This window comes from Tachypleus tridentatus, chromosome 4 (genome assembly GCF_004210375.1).
Source record: "Tachypleus tridentatus isolate NWPU-2018 chromosome 4, ASM421037v1, whole genome shotgun sequence".
NCBI lineage: Eukaryota > Metazoa > Arthropoda > Merostomata > Xiphosura > Limulidae > Tachypleus > Tachypleus tridentatus.
Genome location: NC_134828.1, coordinates 103,039,594 through 103,062,263, shown reverse-complemented (window position 1 = coordinate 103,062,263; position 22,670 = coordinate 103,039,594). Strand labels below are relative to the sequence as shown.

The 22,670-nt window shown below is 35.5% G+C and overlaps 1 protein-coding gene across 20 annotated transcripts in view; it reads left to right on the top strand.

Annotated features, from left to right (window-relative positions):
• Positions 1 to 22,670, top strand: part of LOC143249805 (tight junction protein ZO-3-like) — a 233,735-nt gene that overhangs the window by 118,859 nt on the left and 92,206 nt on the right. Inside the window, exon 1 of one of the 20 annotated variants that reach the window (XM_076500267.1) lies at positions 22,338 to 22,479. The exons of the other annotated variants lie outside the window; for them this stretch is intronic. Coding sequence (XP_076356382.1) covers positions 22,462 to 22,479 — 18 coding nt within the window. The 5' untranslated portion in view covers positions 22,338 to 22,461. Of the gene's footprint in view, positions 1 to 22,337; positions 22,480 to 22,670 lie in introns of those variants that run through there. 20 annotated transcript variants of the gene reach the window in all.

Sequence of the window (22,670 nt, the reverse complement as noted above, 5' to 3'; positions counted from 1 at the left end):
CATTACATGATTCGGGGGCTGTTAGAAGAAAACCACCACTTAACTAAATTGTGATCAGTGAATACATACAAGATTAAATTTCGAATAAATAGTATCAATTTCTTGTTCATACGGACACTAATACCAGAGTTTTATAAATTTAACAAAACACAGTATATAGTTAATCGAAACTGGTTTTTTTTTTCTTTCCTCTCGCAATGTCACCCAGGGGTACGCTAGTATGTCTACAGACTTACAATGCTAGAAAGCAGGTTTCGATACCTGTGATGGGCAGAGCACAAATAGCCATTGTGTTGTTTTGTGGTTAACTAAAAATGAAACCAAATAATCCACTCACAAATAATTTTTGTATTATGTCGCCACCTGTTATATCTGTACTAATTTATTGGGCCTGGCATGGCCAAGCGCGTAAGGCGTGCGACTCGTAATCCGAGGGTCGCGGGTTCGCGCCCGCGTCGCGCTAAACATGCTCGCCCTCCCAGCCGTGGGGGCGTATAATGTTACGGTCAATCCCACTATTCGTTGGTAAAAGAGTAGCCCAAGAGTTGGCGGTGGGTGGTGATGACTAGCTGCCTTCCCTCTAGTCTTACACTGCTAAATTAGGGACGGCTAGCACAGATAGCCCTCGAGTAGCTTTGTGCGAAATTCCAAAAACAAACAAACTTCATGGTAAAACAAGTTCTCTTGGCCACTTATTAGTTTATTACTAAACGTTTGATGTTTGTTTGTTTGACGTATATAGATTTTGGCCCCCCCCCATTTGCACAGCGGTATGTCTGCGGACTTATAATGCTAGAAACTGGATTTCGATACCAGATATGAATTGAGCACAGATAACCTACTCGCAGCTTCGTTCTTATCTTCAAACAAACTATCTTCTAATGTATTAAATTAATTGCATTAGAAAACCAAAAAGGTTCGTAACGCGGGTAGATTAAACATAACTAGAGGATTCTACCACAGCGCGCGAAATGAAAATATGAAATGAAATGTATAAATATTAACAAAATAAACGAGAAGAGCGTGTGATAATATTTAACTTTTATCGGAATGTTTGTTTTATTTGCTTCGGAAATCAACATTTGGGAGAGGCAAACAAATAAATATGTGTTGAATAAATTTAAGTCAGTTGTTTGGTTTGTTTTAGAATTTCGTGCAAAGCTACACGAAGGCTATCTGCACTAACCGTCCCTAATTTAGCAGTGTAAGACTAGAGAGAAGGCAGCTAGTCATCACCACCCACCGCCAACTCTTGGACTACTCTTTTACCAACGAATAGTGGGATTGACAGTCACATTATAACGCCCCCACGGCTGAAAGGGCGAGCATGATTGGCGCGACGGGAATGCGAACCTGGGACCCTCGGATCACGAGTCGATCGCCTTGACCCACCTGGTTATGCCGGGCTCAATTTAAGTCAAAGGAAAATGCGTAGAAGCGTGTTATGAAGATGAGAAGATAGACAACAGTTGTTTCACTATTTTGTTGTTTCTTTGTTGTTAAATATATATATATATATGTATATGCTATTAAATTTTACTCTACGTGATATTAATGGATTATTTTTAAGTCAAATCAGGTTCGAAAAAATTGGTCACCCTTTTTATATCATGGGAAAAGATGTAATATCGAATGTTTCATAATATCGAGATTGAGAAGTGTGTTCGAGTATTTATATCTAATTATATCCATTGTGTATAGTTAAGACGTTTAATCTTACCGTTATACATGTTTCTTACTCTACAAGATAATGTGGAGACAGGTAGACATTAATATAATCAACCCTGACTCTGGATTTATCGTACGTCTTTCCTGCTGTCAAGTTCTATCCTATCCCAGGAAATGGACGCGGGAGGTCAAAGGCGTGGTTGAGCACCCCAGTTCACTTTGATATGACTTGATCTATTATTCATCCCAAATGTAAGGGTATATCAGTGTAACTTAATAACTAAGGGAAAAAGTTCGTATGTCTGTTGTTAGGGGGTGTTTCAGTGTAACTCTCATAAAACCATTAGGAATTTTTATTGATTCTTTTCCGTGTTTTCTGTTTCTGTAGAAACACTATCTTTCGTCAAAAGTACTGACTGCTGTTTTTTGTTTGTTTTTTTAGGGGGGGGAAGACATTTAATTAATATAAAAATATATTTTTATTTTTTAGTTCAGTCGCATGCTGTTTTTTATAGACGTGATATAAATCTTTTGTAACATCAGTGCAACTCAGGAAGACTTGGGATATTAAAATACAAAAATTAAACTGATAAGAAACTATGATGAGTATTTCATAAGAAGAAGTAAAGTTAATGATAAATCACATTGAATAATACAGAATAAGACGTGAAACTGGTGAGAAATCATGAAATATAGTTCTTGTAGGTATACCGTATCACATACATTATGAGTTTATGACCTATAACCAACTGACATCCATTCATAATAGATTTGGTTCATCTGGCCATCGGTAGTATACATATTATGTTTTAAATACAAGTAAATAAAGACAGTCTTTGACATTTAATACCTGCTTGTGATAATGTATGTATATATTACTGAGTTGGTGTCTGTGGGTTGTGGCTTCACTTGTCCCACTTGCAACCTGACCTGTAGGATAAAGTTGACATTAGTATTCTTATTACAAAAGTTGTCGTGAAAACATCACCATGTGACCACTACGATGAATCTGTTGTCACAGTCTCAAGGTACTGAATTTTAATCACAGTAATGACGAGGAGTGAATAAAAAAAACAACACAAGTTGTGACTGAGGTGGATTGAAACTTACCTTACAGAATAACTTACAAATTCTGCGGTATAACCTTTGTACCAAGACATTTGGCCCCCCATGGACAGGTGGTTAAGGCACTCGACTCGTCATCTGAGGGTCGCGGGTTCGAATACCCGTCACACCAAACATGCTCACCCTTTCAGCCGTGAGGGCGTTGTAATATTACGATCAATCCCACTATTCGTTGGTAAAAGAGTAACCCAAGAGTTGGCGGTGGGTGGTGATGACTAGCTGCCTTCCCTCTAGTCTTACTCTGCTAAATTAGGGACAGCTAGGGCAGATAGCCCTCATGTAGCTTTGCGCGAGATTCAAAAGAAACCAAACCAAGACGTTTGTGTTGGCTTTATAGGTGAACAAAAAATCAAAGTCGAATAATAACTGCGAAACTGTGCTTGAAACTATTATGTTGGTGAACCTTAGTCATTTTTAAGACAGTTAAAATAGTCTATTTACGCTGGAGGTAAAACGTGAAGGAGGCATGCTTCCCTTCTACTCTTGTGTTTGGCGTCTATGATCAGTATATCCGAAGTTATAACTTATAAAATAATAAAACATATTTTCAAATCGCGCTCGAGATTTTTGGGCAATACTTTAGGGTCTTAAATATCTTGGTATTAATTCCCTTTGCTCTCTTTCATTAAGTTAGTATTTTGAAAAAAATCATGACAGACTTTTTGTACTGCTTATTTCTTGTTAATGTTATGTGGAAAGGTATAAAGAGAGTTCATTAATTTGTACTTTTTCGTATGTGCCTTAAATTATTTTTGGTGCCCAATTATAGCTTAAACTCCTGTAATGAAATAATGTTTGTGCATATTCGACTGGAAACCTTGATCTAATGTAAATACTATGTTTTGAAATGGGCGTTGCCTTTCGTGTTCAAATAGCACGTGCAGGTGGTACCCAACTCACTCATTAAGAGTCGCTGGTTTTGAGGCTGAAATCTACGAGTGAATGGGAAGGCGAGAGAGATAAAGGCGTGATTTATATCCAAAGTTCAGACACAGTGTTTTTGAAAAGAAAAATAAGACTTTTTTTTTTTTACTTGTAACGTCTTTTTGTTTTGGAAGATTTGATTAATAATTAAGTATAAGTTTATTTAGAGTAACTACAAATGAGAAACTTGTCTACTTACAGAGCTTTTCATCTCCTGTTTTCAGATACATGGTTGGAAGCGTGTTATCTAGAACTAAATGAAGTGGTTTTGACCTTTTGATCATTGTACTATTTTACATGTAGTTATTTCTGTGAATAATTTAAAATATTATATTAATATCAGCGTGGTTATACTGTAATTACTCGTGTATAAATGCAGAGCTCTCTAATCGTTTTTTATTTAACTTGTTTGTTTTGTTTTTGAATTTCGGGTAAAGCTACACGAGGGCTATTTGCGCTAGCCGTCCCTAATTTAGCAGTATAAGTCTAGAGGGAAGGCAGCTAGTCATCACCACCCACCGCCAACTCTTGGGTTACTCTTTTACCAACGAATAATGGGATTGGTCGTCACTTATAACGCCTCCACGCCTGAAAGGGTGACCATGTCTGGTGTGACGGGGATTCGAACCCGCGACCCTTGAATTACGAGTAGAATACCATAACCACCTACCTGACCAAACCACACATTTTTAATACAAAAGTAAGGCAGATATATTTAACAGTCAACGTTTTTTTAAATTTGCTTTTCCATGTGAATAATACCATGACTTTACGTTAAAACGTCCAATTTATATGACTGGTTGTTTTTCGTAACTACCATTTGTAAAATCTTTATATTTGTAACAATATGTCTCCACAATGTAAATATGTTGGATTTTGTTTTTTCACAGTGAACAAATTTCAAATTACGTGATATCTAGGAATTTTGTAGGAATTATGAAAACCACTGATATTTTCTGCGTTAGAAAGGTTTGTTTATTTTTTAGTTTCGCGCAAATCTATACAAGAGGGCTGTGCCGTCCCTAATTTAACAGTTTAAGACCATAGGAAAGGCAGCTAGTCATCACCACCCACCGCCATTTTTTGGGCTACTCTTTTACCAACGAATAGTGGGATTGATCGTGACATTATAACGCTTTCACGGCTAAAAGGGCAAGCATATTTGGTGTGATGGGGATTCGAACCCACGGGTAAGTAGAAATATTACAGTGGAGCTGTTCCTCTAATTAATTAATTAATAGCGAATACATAGGCTATCGAATAATTCATCAATCTAGTAGATTTAAAACAAAACTAACGCAAGCACAGAGATAGAAAATGAGTACATCCTTCAATTCTGCTGAAAGTAAACAACCATAATTATTGATTTAATCCCAACAAGAACAGAGTACATTGTGTGTGAGACATATATATATGTACATTCTTTAAAATATCTGAATGGAACATATATGTATGTGTATTAGTGTTTATACAAACTAAGCTGAATACGACACATCAACTCCATCAACATAAAAGAAACATGAACAAATACAAGTCAGGTTGTGCACGTTATGAATAACATTACTGTAAAGCCAAACCACACGAGAGAAGATGTTACAATTGTTATTAAAGCAGCATTCTGTGAGCTGTTTCAATCGGTATAGCTTGTTAAAAAAAACTAAAAACTCTACATTTTAAACCTCCCCCCAGTTGCACAACGGTATAACTGCGGATTTACAGTTCTAGATACCGGATTTCGATAGCCGTGGTGGGTATAGTACATTGTATAGCTTTGGGTTTAACTACAAACAAACGTTTTAAACTTAGGCCGAGAGGATTTACGATTTGAATATTCTGTGGTTACGAAAAAAGAAAAATTAATTGAACATGGTAAATTTATTAAAAGTCAATAAATAAGTTATTTTTAGACTACATTTATGTCATCCTAATGAAATGATACCTTCTCCACTTTAGATGATATTATATTGGTTCGTATCCGTTTTCCCCGTGTCTAAATGATGACTTGAAATACACAGGAAACCAAACTAGCATGATTTATTAATGGATCAGCTTGTACAAAAATTGTGAATGACATAAACAGTTATAATAAAAACATCGCAAAATGCATGTGAAGTATTTAACCAAAAAAACCTCTAGTTAAAAAAATCTCTCATTTTGTTAACACTTTGCTATATATCTAAAAACAAAATGAAAACTGGGTTAATTTGACTGAACAAGTGTAATAACTTACAGATACACTCCTGTTTAATTAGTCACTCTTCACACTTGGAAAACTATTTATTCCACACACTTGTTTAGTAAACCACCCTTCTTATCTGGAAAAGACTCGTCCCACCCACTCCTGTTTAGTCAACCACCCTTACCATGTGAAAGACAGTCGGCTCGTCATGGCCAGGTGGGTTAAGGCGTTCGACTCGTCATCCGAGGGTCAAGGATTGGAATCCTCGTCACACCAAACATGCTCGCCTTTTCAGTCGTGGAGGCGTTATAATGTGACGGTCAATTCCACTATTCGTTGGTAAAAGAGTAGCCCAGAAGTTGGCGGTGGATGGTGATGACTAGCTGCCTTCTCTCTAGTCTTACACTGCTAAATTAGGGACGGATAGCGCAGATAGCCCTCGTGTAGCTTTACAGTGTTTCTGGTGTTTCTTTTTCTAAGTACTTTTCAGTCGACTACCATTTTTTCATTTCTTGTCAGACTGACTTGAAACTTGGTTTTACCTTGATCCTCTGCTCCTAGACCCCATTTTTCTTTCTATTTTTTTTAACTGATTTCTTTTAAGGATTTTATGGAAGCAAATATATTTTGATCTCCTGTACGGTCATATTAATAGCAATCAAGAGGAAAATTGAAAGAAATATAAATTTTTTTTGCGCCTCACACACTGACATGAAAAAGTTGTATTTGCCCATTTTGAGCTTTTTTTTTTTAGGGTGGGCTCAGCCCTCAGACACACACACACACAAAACGTATTTTGGAGTTTTTGTTCAATTACTCAGCCATATTTCGACTATTCTAGATGGTAGATGGGTCTTCGTCTCAAGCAGTGAAATAGACAGTTTTCCATTTTTCTATGTTTTTAACGATTTATTTGGTATCGGAATTGGCCATGTTGGGATTGTTTGTTTGTTTTTTTTTAATTTTGCGCAAAGCTACACAAGGGCTATCTGTGCTAACCGACCCGAATTATTAGTGTAAACCAGCTACTTATCACCACCAACGATTAATGACTCTCAGATTACTACGAGTCGAGCGCCTTAACGACCTGGTCATGCTGGACCTCGGGATTGTGTGGTGGAGCCATGTTGCATGCGACTGCTAATGTTTTTTGTTTAATTGTAAAGACGTAGTTTGTAAATAAAAGCTTCAATGTTTTTGTGAATTTTGATATTTGTTTATTAACTGCATAAACACAAAGATTTTGGTACGTGTTAATTGAAAAGGTTTTTACATTTCACCAAACTTCTTGTTTCTTTAATGTATATTTTCTGGTCAGATTCAGTATCTTTTCGATTATTTATTGCAGCCACTTTACGTTTTAAACATGCATTTGTCATTAACATTAACTGAGAAACGTGTTCACGTTCGAGATCTCCCATTACTATTAGGTTGTCCAGAAATAAATGTCGTTTTTGAACTGCGAAGTTTGGAAAAGTATAAACCAGTGTTGTAAAACATGTTTTAATTAAAGTAAGCACCATTTGCTTCAACCCACCTTCTGCCAACGTGTAACAATACTGTTTATGCCCCTGCTATAGAAATTAGAGCTTCTGTAGTCAATGAATTCCCCGAAAGCTTTTTCTGCAGCTGCTTGATTTTGAAAGCGTTTATTGTTCAAAAAGTTGTCAAAGTGCTTGAAAAAATGAAAATATGTAGGGGAAAGGTCTGGGGAATAAGGTGGATGAGGTAGAACCTCGATTACCAATTCGTTCAATTTTTTGGAGTGTCATCCTTGACAGGTCTCATAACGCCGATTTTGTTGATCTTTAGTCAGCTCATGCGGAATCCACTTATCCAACTTCTCAGCTTTCCAATCACACGCAAGTGGTTGGCAGTGCTTGATTTGCTTATGCCAAGCTTTTCTGCAAGCTTAATGTGTTTTCATTTATGAATGGCTTCCTTCCACGACCTTCGTGGTCTTCAAGACTTTCATCTCCATTTCGAAATCTTTGGAACCAACGCTGAATTGTACGTTCAGTAACAGATCCATGGCCGAATACGTGATTGATGTTCTGTATAGGTTCGGTAGCTTTTCGTCCAAGTTTGAAGTCGTAGAGCAGTGGTTTCCAACCTTTTTTTATGCTACGCACCTCTAAAAAAATTAATATGTTCTCGTATCTCTCACAGTAATTATTTATTTAAGAATAAAGGTGAAGGTGGCCAAAACAAATGTTATCTCGCACCCCTGGTGCTATCTCGCACTTCTGGTTGGGAACCACTGTCGTAGAGGAAAATCAGACAAAAGTCTTTCTTGTCCATGCTGCCTTATGGGTTACAGAACTTACTCTGAGTAGAGTTAAAACAGCAAACAATTAAAACACCTTGTAAGCAACAACACCGACGATAAGTTATTCAATATTCAGCTTGTGAGAATTCCGACATTTATATCTGGACAACCTGATATAACCAGTCTTCATGTCACCCCATTACTGTTATTCGATGTTTCTTCGTAAAGGGAATAAAAATTAAAACGCTAGAAAAGTAAAACAAATCAATATATTATTAATTGTAGCTTATTGAAACTCATACCAGAAGTATTTTATGTGTTGTTCGAAATAAATATAAAATATTAAAATACAATTTAAATGTCGAAGGCAAACAAACCACTGGAAATCAGGTGGTTAAAGTGCTCAACTCGCAATCTAAGGGTTGCAAGTTCGAATCCCAGTTACCGAACTCGCTTGTTCTTTAAACTGTGGAGGCGTTATACTGTGACGGTCAATCCCCCTATTCGTTAGTACAAGAATACCCAAATAGCACTTCAACTATATCATTCGTCTTTCACAAGAGAATATGAAAAAGAGTTAATCAAAACACACATCATAGGATGCTAAACATAGGGTATAAATTATTAAATTTAGTTCATTCAAACTCGAACCAGGAACATGCACGTAGGTTCAGAAAGAGTAAAGAATATTAATTCGAGCTAATTCAAACTCGTACCAGCAACATGCACGTAGGTTCAGAAAGAGTAAAGAATATTAATTCGAGCTAATTCAGACTCGTACCAGCAACATGCACGTAGGTTCAGAAAGAGTAAAGAATATTCATTCGAGCTAATTCAAACTCGTACCAGCAACATGCACGTAGGTTCAGAAAGAGTAAAGAATATTCATTCGAGCTAATTCAAACTCGTACCAGAAACATGCACGTAGGTTCAGAAAGAGTAAAGAATATTAATTCGAGCTAATTCAAACTCGTACCAGCAACATGCACGTAGGTTCAGAAAGAGTAAAGAATATTAATTCGAGTTAATTCAAACTCATACAAGTAATATGTTGGACAAGGGCTCATGAACTAATATTTGAATTCGTGTAACATCAGGATTTTTTTTCTTTCGTTCATAATATAAAATCATCATATCACATGTGAACGCTTTTACTCTTCATTACGGTGAGGAAAACAAATATGACTTCGCTTAACCGTTTTAAACTGCAGTTAATTTTCGTAACAGGAGATTTTAAATGTACGCCTTAGAAAGAAGTTAAGGTGTCATTCTATTAAATAGTAGGAAATAGCTTGAACAGCGTTTCTTAAACTAGGGTCTCTCAGGGTACTCCAGGGATCTGTAAGTGATATCCAGAATTTCATAAAAAAATATTTTAGTAAAATTAAATCTATGTGAGTGTGTTTTTCGTATAGCAAAGCCACAAAGGACTATCTGCTCAGCCCACCGAGGGAAATCGAACCCCTGATTTTAGCGTTGTAAATCCGGAGACATACCGCTGTACTAGCGGGGGGCAAATCTATGTGAATTGAAATATATAATTTTGGAATAGAGCTATTCATGTACTCGTTCTATTTGTTTCTCTTTTCAATTTTGTTGGTAGTATTGAATGTATGTATATATGTAGAATTATAATTATTGATTTTACGATTTTCCATTATTGTTGGAAAGCATCGGGCCACAAAAATGTTAGATAAGTCTTAATTGGAAAGCAGAACGTGTTTATAACAAGATGAATATATAGAGAGAGATATTAGTTCGAATCCTTCTGCAAATCGCTGCGTATTTTAACATTTATCTGCATGTAATTACTTCAGTAGAAGGTATCTGTAGAGATCAGATTCGAGTGGTTAAACGAGGTCTCTGTAAACTAACCGCTTATGGCTGTTCACTAACGATGTAAGCAGACCTTCGTGTCGTTCATCTCGGTCTTCTTCCTCGCCAGTAACTCCATTAGCACAAATAGATATTACGAAAATCGCATTAACGAGGCTTAGCCTCAGACGTGTCGAGGATTTTGGTACTTAGAACACATATTGAAATTTGTTCTCCTAAAACCCTGTTGTTGTTTTTTTCATTTCGCATATGTTTTTGCGACATTTAATAACTAAAGACGTGCAGAGAATACAAGATCTTCTGTCCGAAGTATGTCTCATATTTCCGTTGTAAAACTATAACGTAGTGTTTTTTTTTTTCGTACATGGTAAGTGAAATTCGTTTAGCTTCTAATTTGACTGTTGATGTCACAGAGATATGACTAACGTTAAACCAATTAGTGTAATATTATTTATAAAAACTAACGTCGTTGGTTCCTTTTTGATAAATTTAGTTTTCATTATATTTCTTACTCTTTCCAATAACTCACTGCTCTGTAACATCTTTTGCCTGTTTCAAATAATTATTATATTTCTTCTGGACTTACTTTTGACATTTTTTTTTTCAATGGCGGCTTTTCATGTTGTTTCTGTCGTTATTTTTATCTTCTAATTTGTTTAATGACATATCGGGGTGCACAGCCTAATGGTTACTAGTTCGGGCTGCGTATCGAAAAACTGTGGAGTTCAAAGCGTGCACATACTACCCACTTTCAGCTGTAAGCGTGTTTTAAAAGAGACAGTAAGTATCAAATTCTGATTCAAATGGTCGGATGATGTCAGCTGGCTGCCCTTTTGTTTGTAGTTGAAAATTTGGGACAGCCATATTTGAACCTTTAACGGTCTCTAAACCTGGTTGTTTAGCTAAGGTACCAGTAAGGTATCAAAACTTGGTTTTAGTGTTATATGTCTTTAGACATACCTCTGAGCTATTGGAAGGTTGTTGTTTTTGTTTTTGTAACCGTATACACTACCTTAGTATTTTTATTCTAGAGCTAAACTTAACGCTGTACAGAATAATTATTTTAAGCGCTTGAATTGCTCTGAACGTCAGGTATTTTAAACATAAAAGCCTTAATGCTCATAATTTATTAGTATGATGTCCTTGGTACTGGTTGTAGTACTTACCTGTGCAGTTGGTGAATTTAAAAGTTTCCTATACCAACAGGTTGAGGCCCGGCATGGCCAAGCGTGTTAAGGCGTGCGACTCGTAATCTGAGGGTCGCGGGTTCGCATCCCCGTCGCGCCAAACATGCTCGCCCTTTCAGCCGTGGGGGCGTTATAATGTGACGGTCAATCCCACTATTTGTTGGTAAAAGAGTAGCCCAAGAGTTGGCGGTGGGTGGTGATGACTAGCTGCCTTCCCTCTGGTCTTACACTGCTAAATTAGGGACGGCTAGCACAGATAGCCCTCGAGTAGCTTTATGCGAAATTCAAAAACAAACAAACAGGTTGATTCAGTTTTATTACTGTTCCACAGGGTGAGGGGAGAGATATAGCTATACAAGCAAAAAAACATATTTGTCTGCTGAATTCATTCGTCGGTCTCAGAACATGCAAATTAAGGCTTTTTTCACTCTGTGAATTTTGGTAATCAATATCCAATGATGTAGCATGTGACGTCACGCGTTATCTGTTCAGTTGAGTTTTTCTATCTTTTCAGGTAATAACGGGGCATTCTTGACCTGCAAGTTCATTGGCTGAATGTGATATATACACATATCAGTTCAACTTTGTTTTAAATCTTTTCATGAGCTAATTTTCTAAAGAGTAGAACCGTGAGCATTTTAATATTATATCAAAACTGTTTCTTTCTTTTTTTTTTTCCAAATCTCCATTCAGACATTATCACTAACCACAGCTGACCAAACTCCACCCTATAATGATTCTATTCCCTTCCTCATGTAACGGAGGTATACGCTCTCTTCACGAGTGACAAGTTGTACTCCGCATAGCTGCAGATTAGAATATGATAACTGAAGAATCTCTGATTCAGAATACGCTCTTCGCTCGTTCTCCCCAGGGTTTGAAGAACTCACGAAATAAGATACACATTCCCACTAAAAATCTGTACGAACTGTCAGTGCAATATGTGTATTTCTCAGTTGTTTGTGTTCTCTCACCCATCTTACAGCATATAAGTGTCATATCTAATGTATACCAAGACAAGATACTGCAGGTCTTGCGATGTCGGTTGAAGTGTGATGTCATTGCTTGCTTCCGAGCATTTACTGTCCTTCCATAACCTAATCTCATCTCTCCATTGGTTTCTCACATCATATGACAGCGAATGTAAACTAAACGCTCTAAAATATTATTTTTTGTCAATGTTTATTAGGTTTAAAACTTTTCTCCTGGAACATATAATTCTCAGTTCCTGTAAAAATCCAACTTTTGATCCTGAAATACAATCATATGACAAAAGTAATTTACATTTATAAAGACCAATTAAGCGTAAATTTTCATTTTAAAATGACGTACGCGTGATGTCATCACGAGCTGTCTCTTTTGAAATATGCTTAAATCAAAACACTAATGTCGAAAATTCTTTTCTGATCATTTCCATTTTGGGCATAATTTATTAATCCATTCGTAATGACAAAAAAACCCACTTGAAGTAAAAATATATTCTCAAGACGCCTGGTATGACTAGTCGCACTTTAATTAAAATGAAGTACAGAACAACGTTTTGACCTTCTTAGGTCATCTTCAGGTTAACAAAGAGAGAGCTTGCAACTAACAGTGAGTCACTTAGTCATATCTCCCGTTGTTACAGCGGTAAGTCCACGGATTTACAACACTAAAATCGCGGGTTTTATTCCCCTCGGTGGACTCAGCAGATAGCAAATTTAACTGAACTATTTAGCAAAAACATTTTAAAAAGGTATAGCCAGGTGGGTTAAGGCGTTCGACTCGTAATCTGAGGATCGCGAATTCGAAACCCCGTCGCACCAAACATGCTCGCCCTTTCAGCCGTGGGGACGTTCTAATGTGACGGTCAATCCCACTATTCGCTGGTAAAAGAGTAGCCCAAGAGTTGGCGGTGGATGGTGATGACTAGCTGCCTTCCTTCTAGTCTTACACTGCTAAATTAGGGACAGCTAGCGCAGATAGCCCTTGAGTAGCTTTGGGCGAAATTCAAAACAAATAAACAAACAGTCATTCACTTATTTTATTCTTTAATGACGTAAGTAGTTACTATTTACCTAAATCTCGATTAGTTGGCATTTTAAGTTTACTGTTGTCCTGAAATGTAGTTTTGCTCTGCTCGATACTCTTGAATGACATCATTATTTATCAGGCACATCACCAGTTCCTGTTAAGAAACATCCCAGAGTTTCTACCAAATATGAACAATAAAATGATGTATAGAAGCATTTACATACCTAATCCTGAGTCACATCTTGTTTTAAACCTCTGCTTTTGACCTCGGTTTTGGTTGTCACAGTCACATGATCTCAGTTCAGGTACTCATAACGGAAAATGCTATTTTCAACGCCCAATTACAACCTTTAAAGTGAAAACATTGTGACAAGCTATTTACTGGTCTGTTTACAGTAGTACTGTTTTACTTAGCCTTTTATTATCCATTGTAACCTACAGGTAAAAAATCCATCTTTATTGCTTAATATATATATATATATAGAAATGCTTCACTTGTATAGTTGAATTCTCTTATTTGTAAACATTCCAAATAAACCATGGAATTATTTTTGTTAGTTCCTTAGTTAAACAATGTTATTCCTAAATAACGTATCCACGTATAACGTACCAAAATATATTTCACCCAAACACATTGTTTGTACAGTATAAACTTATTTAAGCAAGAAATTAGAACAAAACTTTTTTTTTTACTGTATTTTCATAAGGCGTGCAATAGGGAACTAAAATTATCAGTTGGTTAACCTACTACAGACATATCTTTGGTTAGGTTTCTGCGACTTCAAAAGGCATGTTCTGGAAAGAATAATTGAAGTTAATTTGCGAACAAACATGTTAAACTTTATTCATTGATTGTTACTAATAAACAGGTAAAATTAAACCTAATTTACAGCAGTGTTGTTAAATTTTGTTGTTTTATTCGCTCTTGATTTGATACGTTTTTATTATCTATAACTCATTTGTTATTCTGTAGAAAACCTGATTCTAGAATCGTCATAAATTTCAATATCTTAATTTGAAGAATAAGAAATTAATCATTAATATTTGGCCAGGCATGGCCAGGTGGTTAAGGCATTCGACTCGTCATACGAGGGTCGCGGATTCAAATCCCCGTTACACTAAACATTCTCGCTCTTTCAGCCGTGGGGGCGTATAATGTGACGGTCAATCCCACTATTCGTTGGTAAAAGAGTAGCCCAAAAATTGGCGGTAGTTGGTGATGACTCGCTGCCTTTCCTCTAGTCTTACACTGCAAAATTAGTGACGGCTAGCGCAGATAGCCCACGTGTAGCTTTGCGCGAAATTCAAAAACAAACAATACACACAAAAAGTAATCTTAAGTAATAATCTACGTCGCTTTAGATTGCTCTTTGCACGAGAAATGTAGGTATCTGCCAGTGTTTTTTGATAAGATTTTGAATTTGTGTTGGAATTTGTATACCGAGTTGCTTTTGATAATGTAAGTTAAGTTTAAATAATACAACTAAATGTGCATTTTTCTCTAATAGCTTCAGCTTTATGATAGAATATAAATATCACAAACTGGTGATGATGCTTATTACAGAGTTTTACTACATTTGGATTCACTTTTGGTTTTCGAATAACGCCGGATGAAATACACCTTGAAGTAAATATTAGTCCTGAAACGCTTATGTTTTTTTAAAGCTATGTGTCAAAGTGGTAGAATAAGTTATGATAAAACATTAGAATATTAGTAATAATTTAACTACAAATCGTGAAAGTACGTAACATGGTATATAATAGTGTAATAAGTAATTCTAAGAATGCCAGGTATTCCAATGTCAGATATTCAAATGCCAGATATTCTAATGCCAGATATTCTAATGTTAGGTATTATAATGCTAGATATTCTAATGTAAGGTATTCTAATGTAAGGTATTCTAATGCTAGATATTCTAATGTCAGATATTCTAATGCCAGATATTCTAATGTCAGGTATTCTAATGCTAGATATTCTAATGTAAGGTATTCTAATGTCAGGTATTCTAATGCCAGATATTCTAATGTCAGGTATTCTAATGCTAGATGTTCTAATGTAAGGTATTCTAATGTCAGGTATTCTAATGCCAGATATTCTAATGTCAGGTATTCTAATGCCAGATATTCTAATGTCAGGTATTCTAATGCCAGGTATTCTAATGTCAGATATTCTAATGCCAGGTATTCTTGTAATAATAACAATAAAAATGTAGGGAAAGAGAAGAATAGGATTTATATAACGTTCTTACATGAAATTATTGATGACAGAATTTTAAAACTACAGGGTGTTCGGAAAGTCACTGCGCACTTGTATATTTATTAACAGACATGTTTCAATGTAGAATACAGGAGGTAAATATGAACGACAATTATAAACAATGTTGAAAGTGACCCCCCTTTTATTTTGTTTCTGAACACTGTTATCAGTTGCTGGCTTGAAATAGAGTGAATGAATGCTGTTATCGCTGCTTTCAAAAGTGCACAGTGACTTTCTGAACACCCTGCATATGTAGTGAATACAATGGACAAAAATTCCATGAACTTTCTGAATAAACTATGAAATAATCAAATGGTACTTTCGTATGATTAGTTTTTCCCTCTGGTCATAGCTGTAATGCCGGAAGAAGTGATTTAACTGTAATAGAACAAAAACCGTAGTACTCAGACAACGAATGAGATGCCGTATAGTCTTATCATTAGTAAACTGGAAAATAACATGCGGGACAGATTTGAAACAAGGAAGGAACGTTTTACTGCAATATAATGATTTACAGTATGAACTATTGGGTATGATACAGACGTAATGCTGATTGTAACTTGTAAAGCTAACGAGGAGTATTTTGTTTCGAAATAAACTTGGGCTCCATGGAGCGTGTAAGGATTAGCTTAGTTGTCTTTATTAAACTACGCTCTCCTCTTTGGAACGAGGCATCAATTCCGCACTAGAATATTTGAAAACTTTTTATTAAGTCTGTTATGTACTTCCGTTTATGTAACGATTTAAAACGTTATCCAGAGCACGTCGCTCCAAACAGTCTAGACGAAGCGCAAATAAAGTTATTCTAGTCGACTTATTTTTGCTTTGTTTCAAACACCCCTCTCTCCCCCCAGTGGCACAGCGGTATGTCTGCGGTCTCACACCACTAGAAACCGGGTTTCGATACCCGTGGTGGACAGAGCACAGATAATCTATTGTGGGGCTTTGTGCTTAGTTCCAGACAACCCTCTGCGCAATATCTTCATCTAAATCAGAATATGTTGTGTTTTATTGGCGGACACAGAGAAGTTATATTATATAGAATTTGTTAAAATGTGATGTCCTGCGTTAACGTTAATTACAACAGTGTTAGGATAAAATACAGGATTTAGTTGGTTGAACTGAAACACCGTCATGTTATTTTAACATTTATTGTGTCGATAAAGACGTTTATACCATATTAGAATTCAACTGGTTGTTACAAATATTTACACCCAATTATTGTAAGCTCCACTTATTTGATCAGTACATTATTTATCTGTTTGTGGTTTTTTCTATATAAATACGCAGGGTACAACCCGTATGCTTTACAAACTGATATGGGGCAGAATCACCTTTTCCTCTTTAGATCAAAGCAAAATTACAGAACAGTTTTCAACTTCATACAGTCACGAAAATTTTTTGCATACATCCATAAGCCTGATTCTGTCTTCAGTGATGTCTTCTCTACGTTTATTTCAATTTATAAATCGAGCTGCCTTCCCAGTCTTCAACGGTAATTCTGAAAGCGCATGCCATTAAAAACCGGGTTTTGATATTCGGCACAGATAGTCCGTTGTGCAGCCGTGGGCTTAACAACAAATAAGCAAACAAAAGTGTGCTAGGATTTAGAACTGTGTTAAAGTTTAGTGCCTTAACATAAACCATGCACTTTACTAAACCAAGAGCCGAAAAGCTCTTACAAAGTCAGTGAAGTACATTTTTAGTGAATGTTAATCAAACTGTGTTCTATGCCGCGTTTTATATTTCGAACTATACTTCCAGGGTCGTTTATCATTCTTATCATTTTGATGGCCATGATTACGTAAAACTGGCTAACGTTGCACTTTCCATTGTCAGTAACTTCTGCGAAGAACGGTGTACTTCATTTTAGACTACAAAGCATGATAAACTGTCTTGAGGGCCTAAAGCACAAACAGCAATTCCAGTTGGACTGAGTGATTCGAATTGGATGTGATCGAATTGAATTATCTGTTTTAAGATGTTTCTTGCAACTTTGCTCTTCGTGAAGATATATTCTGAACGCACAACTAGGTAGTCTTCCTTAACTTAAAATATTTATTTTCTTGTTAACACAGTTTCATTGCAAGATTTGGAATAAGACTGTTCTCTTTCGTAGTCATATTTTGGGGATTATAAAGTATATTCGTGTTTGGTTGGAGTGTTGTTTCTGTCCTAAGGGTGTCTGCTTTTCCTCTTCTATGCGTTTTATAACTTCACGTTGTTTGAAAGTCTCATGCACGGATACCCTTCCTCGAAAAAGGCTGTGACATATTTCTTCAGCCATTGGTATATCTTCGAGGCATTTCACTTTCGAACCATAGCCGCTGGCGCAACGGCTCTCTTCTGCGCCAACATTAGCATGTGAATATGCTCTTTATAAAGTATGATAATTCCTCTGCAGTTCCTTTCTCTCGTATATTTGTTCAAACTGAATTCGATTTCCTCTCAACGAGATGAAGCTTGGCGTCATTGCTTAATAACTGCTGTCATAGAATAATAAATATAGAAACCAACAAAGATAAAATGATCTCGGTAATTTTAGGCTGTAAAGTTAATCAGCTTAAATTATGGTTTTGTTTCTTCATAATACCTTCTGTTCACTCACTAAAATAGAATTATGGCTCTTTACTTGATGTGTTTCTACTCCCTTGGTATATGGAGTGGAGAATGAGTGAGAGATGACATGCATTATGCTTTCGAAATATTGTTCACTTTCGTATAAAACGATAAGAACCTTGTAGCCCAAGCGCTACTAACTTCCTCGGGTTACAAGGTTTTATCGTTTTATGTTAAAGCTTCTACAACCGAAAGTTGGTGTTGTAAATTGTAATTTATATTCACCTTTATTGTGAAGTGATTGAAATGAAACTCGTTAATAATTTACATATGTTTGTTGCAAGCGTTACAATAAAAAATATTTTATTCTACAATACTGTTTTTAAGATAGGTTGAAACATGTGAGAGTAAAAAAACAAACAACTGGGACCAATGTAAGTGGGTGTTGACAACCAGTAACACGTGACTGGGTTGTTAGGATAGGAAGATTGACTAGTAGTTATTATAGATTACTTATTATCAAACGATGCTTCCCATACATAATGTAACTAATTTAATATGCCAGGTTGATTATGAGTATGCAGTATCATAAAAAACGTGGAATAATTAAAATGCATTGATTCATCAGGTGGGTGTTCTATCTGTTAACGCCATTTGTGGTCTTGTAGTTCAGTAGAAACTCTAGCTAGTCATGGAATAGTTTTCTGTGGTAGAAAATATAACAATCAGCTCTCCAGGTTATTATAATAAAAAGACTGACTGGCAGTGACTAAGTTATTATAATAGAAAGGTTGACTAGTCACTGAAAAGGTTCATGTGGTGGAAAGAATAACTAAAAGTTATATTGGTTATTATAATAGAAGTGTTGACTAGTCACTGAATAGGTTCATGTGATGGAATGGATAACTAGAAGTTATATTGGTTATTATAATAGAAGTGTTGACTAGTCACTGAATAGGTTCATGTGATGGAATGGATAACTAGAAGTTATATTGGTTATTATAATAGAAGTGTTGACTAGTCACTGAATAGGTTCATGTGATGGAATGGATAACTAGAAGTTATATTGGTTATTATAATAGAAGTGTTGACTAGTCACTGAATAGGTTCATGTGGTAGAAAGGATAACTAGAATATAATAATAGAAATGTTGGCTAGTCATTAAATAAGTTCCTGTGGTAGAAATTTATATTGTTTTTATGAAGCTTAAATTATTAGCTAGAATTATGCAGTTGATAAAATCTAAAAATACCTTAATACATTTATTAACGAGTGTTGAAAGTATTTGGATGGAGATGTTTATACAATGATAGTTTACTCTGTATTATTTGAGCTCAAATGTTTCTTGAAATTCCTCACTGTGTACTTTCTACAGGCACACTCTCAATATCTACTAATATCTACTTCTACTTTTTCAAATATTTTTATTTTCTGCTCTCTGTAGTTTCACCCCATTACCTATCATTCATTTTGAAACTACTCATTGTCTGTTCTCTGTAGCCTTACCACCATTACCTACCATTCATTTTTCAAACTACTCATTGTCTGTTCTCTGTAGCCTTACCACCATTACCTACCATTGATTTTTCAAACTACTCGTTGTCTGTTCTCTGTAGCCTTACCACCATTTCCTATCATTCATTTTTCAAACTACTCATTGTCTGTTCTCTGTAGCCTTACCACCATTACCTACCATTCATTTTTCAAACTACTCATTGTCTGTTCTCTGTAGCCTTACCACCATTACCTACCATTCATTTTTCAAACTACTCATTGTCTGTTCTCTGTAGCCTTACCACCATTACCTACCATTGATTTTTCAAACTACTCATTGTCTGTTCTCTGTAGCCTTACCACCATTTCCTACCATTGATTTTTCAAACTACTCATTGTCTGTTCTCTGTAGCCTTACCACCATTACCTACCATTCATTTTTCAAACTACTCATTGTCTGTTTTCTGTAGCCTTACCACCATTACCTACCATTCATTTTTCAAACTACTCATTGTCTGTTCTCTGTAACCTTACCACCATTATCTACCATTCATTTTTTGAAACTACTCATTGTCTGATCTCTATAGTCCTACCACACTCTCTACCGTTCCTGCACTTACCCTTCTTGTATGTTTCACAGAGTGCAGAAGATCCTATATAATAGTATCTAAACCACCCATCCTTCATCAGTGTCTTCCGCTTCTGTTACATACGTGACATTTTAACTTATTCCCACCATCTTTTTTTCGTTACGATATAAACTTTCTATCATCTTATGTTTCATTATTTACTTCTTACCAGCTTATCGTCACTGTGATATTGTCCAATTAAAATAATGACAAAAACAACTACATTTGCAAATGATTGATTTTGTTTATTGTCACTACCAGTTAGTATCGGACTAGATGCATTTTGCGCACCTTTCGCCATCCCATTATTCTTTTCTAACTTATTACATTATCGCAACATAAACAGTGGCATAATAGTTGGAATGACGTCGTCAGGACTTTCAGCTAATATTATGTGTAGCTGTTGAATTGATTTAAGTCACCAGATGATGTGTTTGTTTCAGCACGAAGGTATAAACAATGTAATAGTTAAAACGAAAGTTCACCAGCACACGTGTACCACCTAGTGGCAGAGTATATTGCGTTGATGATGTCATTAATTTTATATTTGATGTGTGCAGCATTACTTTTCTATGTCTTTCTTGCATTGATAGAGTTGCTGCGTTTGTTTTCCCCTTTATTAATTTAAAGTAAGTATGATTCATTTACAACTCGGTACTAGTGCCCACAGAAAAGCAACTAAACTGCACGAGATTAACATCTGATTGGTGTGTTTTTGTGCACGTGATCATATGACTCAACTCGCCCTCTTTCGGTAAAACGTCCTCTCGGAATTTATGCTTATCTTCATTTATAGAATAAGATATTTCACACAATCAAATAATTTTAGTTTTTGAAGACAAAATTTTGCCAAATTTAGCCAGGAAAGTGTCATATACTTGAAAATGGGAAATACTCCTATTTTTCTACGTTTACTTCTGTTACATGATATAATTCATCCCCACCCCAACCCCCTAAAAAAACAAGAATATAATTTTGATTTATTTTCTTTGCATCACCTTTTTATTCATTAAGTTTACTATAGTTAAAATAAATTACGTTTAACAGTTATCTATGTTTAAGGGACTGTTGGGATGTGACATTTCTTTAAAACAATTATCTATGTTTAACTGGACTGTCTAGATGTAACATATGTATGTAAAACAGTTATCTATGTTTAACTGGACTGTTTAGATGTAACATATTTATTTAAAACAGTTATCTATGTTTAACTGGACTGTTTGGATGTAATATATGTATTTAAAACAGTTATCTATGTTTAACTGGACTGTTTAGATGTAATATATTTATTTAAAACAGTTATCTATGTTTAACTGGACTGTTTGGATGTAAGATATTTATGTAAAACAGTTATCTATACTTAACTGGACTGTTTAGATGTAAGATATTTATGTAAAACAGTTATCTATGTTTAACTGGACTGTTTAGATGTAACATATTTATTTAAAACAGTTATCTATGTTTAACTGGACTGTTTGGATGTAACATATTTATTTAAAACAGTTATCTATGTTTAACTGGACTGTTTAGATGTAAGATATTTATATAAACCAGTTATCTATGTTTAACTGGACTGTTTAGATTAACATATATATGTAAGACAATTATCTATGCTTAACTGGACTGTTTAGATTAACATATGTATGTAAAACAATTATCTATGTTTAACTGGACTGTTTAGATTAACATATGTATGTAAAATAATTATCTATGTTTAACTGGACTGTTTAGATGTAACATATTTATGTAAAACAATCTGTTTACGGGGCTCTTTGGATTGTTTTTAGTATAAAACGTTCTCTCTCATGTATATATATATATACATCTATCCCTGCTTTACTTTGATAATGCATCAACCTAGACTTGACTGCCATGCAAGAAAAGGCTTGGCTTGCGTGGAGTTATCAAACTGGTATTAGGAGTCACAGATAGTCTGACTTTCTTCTTCAGAGCATTCTTCGGATTCTCACAAACTGGATTATTCCCAGGTTGCTGCCCCAGGACCAGTTCTGTTGTCATGGCAACCCTCCCCCAATTGTTACCGTCTAGCGTATGATTGGCTGTTGTCAGACTAGTGCGCATCTCTGGTCCATGTGCGTTCCGCGATGAGATCGACGTATGTTTTAAACAGCGAATGCCTTTCTGTTGTTGATACAGTGCAGTGCCAGTTTCGCTACTTTCACCACGTGGATCATTCGAAACCGTTTTCAGTGTTCAGATGAGGTGTCAATCTATGGTTCTTTGAAGAGAGAGCATGAGCAGTGTTACACTTTTTAGTTATTTTGGTTTTGATCTCTCAAACTAAGAGCAAATCAACAAACATGAAAATCCCTCAAAAGGTAAGTTGGGATGAAAGAAATTACAACATCGTTTTTGTACTGTTGAGTAAGTGTTATAAGTGTTATAGAAAGCACTTTTCTAAGAGAAAAGAACTTTGCATGTCGTAGTATTTTGATAAAGTATATAAACTGAAAGTTATAATGTTTGTACGAATGCAGAGATTAAATTTTAAAGAAATTTAAAAAAACAA